This window comes from Pteropus alecto, unplaced genomic scaffold, assembly GCF_000325575.1.
Source record: "Pteropus alecto unplaced genomic scaffold, ASM32557v1 scaffold24, whole genome shotgun sequence".
NCBI classification, from domain to species: domain Eukaryota; kingdom Metazoa; phylum Chordata; class Mammalia; order Chiroptera; family Pteropodidae; genus Pteropus; species Pteropus alecto.
In genome coordinates this window covers 10,838,332-10,843,558 of record NW_006439192.1, presented here as the reverse complement: position 1 = coordinate 10,843,558, position 5,227 = coordinate 10,838,332, and the positions used below count along the sequence as shown (strand labels likewise).

The window sequence follows — 5,227 nt, the reverse complement described above, 5'->3', positions numbered from 1 at the left end:
TAAAGTAAAATGGGATATAGGGCAGGGATATGGTGAGGGACTTACAGTTTTTATTTGATGTATTTGTGTTATTTGAATTTGTTGGCAGTGAGCATGTTTTCACATTATTAATCACTGAACAGCTTTACTGGAGTATAATTTACATACCACAAAACTTTCCCATTTTAAGTGTACAATTCAATGATTGTTAGTGAATTTGCTAAATTTAAGAGTTGTATAATCGCCACCAAAGTGGTGATGCAAAGTTGGCTTGGGAACAACATTATCAACCGGAGGGGCGTCCAGCATTCCTACACATGCCTGTTACAGCCCTCATCACTGGTGCTCAGGCTGTCTAAGGCTGACCTCCCCACTGAGGGGCCATCCTCATTGCTCCACCCCGTGTGGGGGCACAAAGTAGATTCTCAGATGAAGAACACTCCCTGTTTATCATTCAATTTTTTTTGTTGGTCTCTCTCTGCCTAGAGAAATCAGATTTTTAGAGATTCCTATCAGCCTTCTCCTGTCACCATCCTAGAGTGGTGTTAAGGGAGCCGGTCTCCGCTGTAGATGTTAATAAGTGCACAAGATTATATTTAATGACCCATAGTCTTTCCTCCCCTTCCAAGTCACCGTAGCAGCACAGTTTTCATGGAAAGAATAAACCAAGCCAGAGGTGGTTGAAAATGTATTTATTTTTCGTCAAATGATCTTTTTCAAGCAATAAATAAAAACAGACATGTTGACTTTCCAAAAAAAAAAAAAGAAACAAAAAAATCCCTTTAACTATATACATCCTACAGAAATACAAGCATATCAAATGTAGAAATGACATCACTCTGAAAGATGGGGCTATTTACAGAAGTTACATGTATTGCATTGCTGTCTTGAAGAAGACTCTTCCTGGTGTGACTCATAAACTCTAAGGAAGGACAGGTTGCTCCTGTGCTCCTGGGGAAGAAGTGTCTTCAAAGAGGTGAAACTCTCCATCCTTCTTGACAGACAAGGAGACTTTCAAGGAAAAACATCAACATGGAGACACTGTATTCAGTTCTTTAACAATGCTCCACAGATCTGCTGACCTTCAAGGAGCATAAAGCTTGCCTGGTTCAGGTCATGTGCTCCTTGAGCTCCTGAGAGAAAGCATCTTGTCCCTCAGCCGGCTGGAATTGGCAGCGAGACACGCTGGGCCAGTGACAAACCCACCAGCTGTGGTCTCCGTGAGACGAGCTAGCTCTAGTATCGAGACCCAGCTTCCAACAGCACCTTGCCATCCAGAAAGCAGCTTCCCAACTTGGTGATATATGGAAAACACTTGGGGAGTTTGGAACATGTTGATGCCTGGGTCCCTCCTCCAGAATCCTGGCTTTGTTGGTCTGGGACACCCTGGTGGCAGGATTTTCAAAGCTCTCCAATTGGTGTTATGAGCAGCCTAGGTGACCAGTGCTTCAACACTATGGGCTTGGTGGCCAACTCCCAATTTAACAGCCCCTCCTCCTCTCTTTGAATCAACCATCCTACCTCCCTCTGTCCACCTTCCCAAGAATTTAAATTTTTTTCCTCTTGGCTTCCAATTTTGTTAAAGACTGTCTAGAATCCACTTGGAATAAGCACCTGAGGACAATGGCCTCAGGAGGAAATGACTGAAGTGGGAGCTCCTGGCCACCTGCTCACGGTGACTTTAGCCTACTACTGCTCTGCGGGAAAGTCAAGTTCATTGCCCTTAATGCCACACGAACACCCTTGGTTCACACAAGACTCCCAAAGGGAACTGAAAGCACTCCTTAGCCTCCATAGAAGATACAGTCTACTGTCTTTTGTGCCAACAGCTCAGCTGACAATCAGTGAAAGTGGCAACGATTTCCGGCCAGTACAGAAATTTCGCATCACCAGAAAACATGTTAGGGGAAGGATTTCTATTGAAACCCATTGGCCATTTGGACCGACCCCATGGTGGTGCCTTCATTAGAGCTATTCCAAGTCATCAAAATGCCTTCTGATGGGAGAATAACAAACAAAACCCCCCTTTTCCAATCAAGCCAATTTCCTATTATATTTCCAAAAGTTTTGGGATTCATGTTGTTATCAAGTACAAAGAAAATGGCTTTATAAATAGCAGTCCGACACTGTGCCAGGAGACTTGAACCAGAAAGCAGGGGAAGACATGCCTGGGGTCGGTCCTGAGCTCTGACTGTCTGTGTGGTTGGAATCCAGTCTGGGAAAGCAGGATACATAGGTATCGGCAAATGTACACTCCCCCTCAAGCAGCCCCTCCTCCCAGGCCTACTTGCTGTTAATACCTAAAGCTTTTTCAGCTGTAGAACCCGGTTGACCTCGTTTATCACAAAACATGAAGCGACTTCCAGGAATCAAGGAAAAGTTAGGAACGTCCAACTGTACTGTATATAGTTCCAATGTCCAGGAACCCCAAACCCTCCATGCCTCACCCCTAACTATTCAGCCAAGCAACTTCTGGGGAAGGAGGGAACCTCAGGCTTTCCTAAAAATGAGAAGCAAGAACTCTGGCATCACCTAAAAACGGGACTTGACAAAGACAGGATGAACGATGACAACACAGGTTCATGTTTATGGAAGGAAATGTAATGAACCAGGTCCCGTCTAGATTGCCCGGATGAGAAAGAGCATATCAACACTATTCTGACATTGAGGCTGAAAAGTTATTTATGGGTGAGCGAGAATGTTCATTTAGATCTAGACTCTCAAAGGGCCTAAAAAACACAAAGGAAAAAACACACACAAAGAAAACATGCTCTCATTTCTAGATAAATTTGCAATTACCTCTAATCGGGCACTCCATAACAACACTGTTCCACAATATTACAAACAAAATAACACGTAGCTGTTCCCTTCACCCTCCCTCCCAAGCCCAACCCACAGAAACATCCTTCTTTCTCCCGAAGCCATTCCTTCATTTGGAAAGGCCCCTTAAAATGGCATTAGCCCAAGAAAGGATTCTAAAATGGCACCCAAGTGCCCATGATGCCTGTCACAGAAGCCCAGAGGCCAGCTCCCAAGCAAAGAGTCTTCCCTGACTCCCCACTCACGGTCTCTTGCCATTGCAGACTTCAGTGAGACCCAAAATGTGTTCACTTCTCTCTTTCTATTCAAAAGAAGGCCTTTAAAATTATTCACCTAAACCAGGAATTTTAAGAACACAAAGAATTCGTTGGCATACTTCATTCCAAGTAATCCCCTGAAATTAAAAACTCCAATTTATGCAAAAGAGAAAAGATGGTGCTTCCGCTTACAAAAGGATTAATTTCAGGTCTGTCCTCTAGTTAGCTGGTTTCCCTAATGACCTTGCCAGATGATTCACTGTAGGAAAATCTGAATTGCACCCAATTTTTCAGGAGCACCTAATATGATATGGCATTTGTCACAGCTGATATACAAGTCCTCAGGCAAGTCTATGAGAAAAATGCTCTCACTGCCAAACTGAATTATTGAGAATCAGAGAGAAAAGGCTGTATTGTGGTTTAAAATCACTTCAGTGGTCCATGTGCCCAGGAATCAGCTTGGAAAGTAATTAAAAAGCAGTCCCCTTTCTTTCTTCCTCCTCCCACCCCACTCTGCCTACTTCTAGGTGGCAAGTACAAGTGACCATCACGCTAACTCCTCCAGCCCTACCAGGTACCACTTATTCCCTGACCGCTTTGACATTAGCATGCTACTGTGCTCCAGTCCACATCAACATATATTCTAAAGTCAGTCACTAGACTCCTTGTATTTACGAACTCCGAGGAAATTCTTAATAAATACTTTTATCTATTATTACGCATAATTATTCACTTGTTGGTGACTTAGTAAGGAAAACCATGTCCTAAGAGACTTTTTTTTTTTTTTAATTCTTGTAACTACAAAAAAAAGGGCCAAGCACAGGGAACCAGGCACTTCTGGCAAACTTGTTTTCTTCTTGCCCCTTTCCCTCCCTCCCTCCCGCCCCCCACTTAATAAAACAGGGTGGGCACATTTGCCAGGACCTGTGGGTTTCGTAACTTCAAGCCTTACTTCTTAAAAAAAATGAGGTAAGAAATTCCTATCTGAAAAGTAAAACCGACACACAAATCAAACCAAGGTCTTCCCTGCCCGCGGAGGCAGCCATTATTGCTCTAAGTTGGAGGGGTTTGTTTGTTTGCTTTAATATGTATTCAAAGTCCTTATTGCCATTCTGGCGGCCCGGTCGTAGGCCGAAGAGAAATGGATGGGAAGGGGCTTGGTCGCCTGCCCCTCGCTGGTCAGTCCCGCCTCGCTGCCCACCGCGGCCCCACACCCCTTGCTGAAGGCCCCTGGTTTGGGGGGTTCCCGGAGCGGCCCTAGCAGCTGGGGGAGGTGGTGATGGGGCTGTGCAGGTAGGGCAGGCTGCTGGGCGCCGCGTGCACACCCACCGAGACCGGGAAGCTGAAGACGAACTGCGAGGTGGGCGTCGGGGTGGCCTTGCCCCGCTCCCGCAGGGGCCCGGACGGGCTGGCGGCCTCCACGGCGCAGGACGTGGCCAGCACCTGCGACTCGAACTGCAGCAGCTGCCCCATGAAGCTGAAGTTGGGCGAGATGATGCTCCGCCGCTGCTTGACGAACTCGAAGGCCTCCTCCAGCCTCACCCGCTTCTTCATCATCAGGTAGGCCAGGCAGATGGTGGCGGAGCGCGAGATGCCGGCCTGGCAGTGCACCAGCACGCGCCCGCGGCACTCCTTCACCGCATCTGGGGCAGAGAACGCGACACCATCAGTGGCCTCCTCCGTCAGCAGCTCCAATCCTGCCCCAAACACCAGGGCAGGCGCTCTAAGCCAGAGCTGGCCGGGGCAGGAGTGGGGGAGGGAGGGAGAATTGGAGAGGTGTTGGAGGATGGGTTAGTCCCACTGAAAGAATAACCCCGCTGAGGAGGGGTGGGAAGAAACCCACATAGGAGGGCCTGTAGGATTCCACCGTAGAATGGGTGTTTTGAGACTTAACGAAACCCCACGCACTGCACTTGGGAAAAAACGCACGCCAAAGCCAGTTAAATCCCAACGTACATTTAAGAATTTCCATTTGCAGAAATAGAAACAGTGACTCCATTGTTCCTTTCTTTGTCTTTCTCCCCATCCCCCAAGCCTTATCTGGACATCCGAGACGTGCAAGGAAAAGGTTATTGGCTCTATAAGCCAACAGCCCTGGGGTAGGAGGGAGTCTTCTTATCCCTGCCCAACAAACCATCTAACCCGTAAGACTTCCTACCGAGGAAGAGGGA

At 47.1% G+C, this 5,227-nt stretch overlaps 1 protein-coding gene across 1 annotated transcript in view; it reads right to left on the bottom strand.

Moving 5' to 3' along the window:
- Positions 1-3,292: 3,292 nt before the first annotated feature.
- DUSP4 (dual specificity phosphatase 4) overlaps positions 3,293-5,227 on the bottom strand; it is a 13,683-nt gene continuing 11,748 nt past the window's right edge. The window contains exon 4 of the mRNA XM_006916342.3: positions 3,293-4,699. Within this exon, the coding sequence (XP_006916404.1) occupies positions 4,314-4,699 (386 nt within the window). The 3' untranslated portion in view covers positions 3,293-4,313. The remainder of the gene's footprint in view (positions 4,700-5,227) is intronic.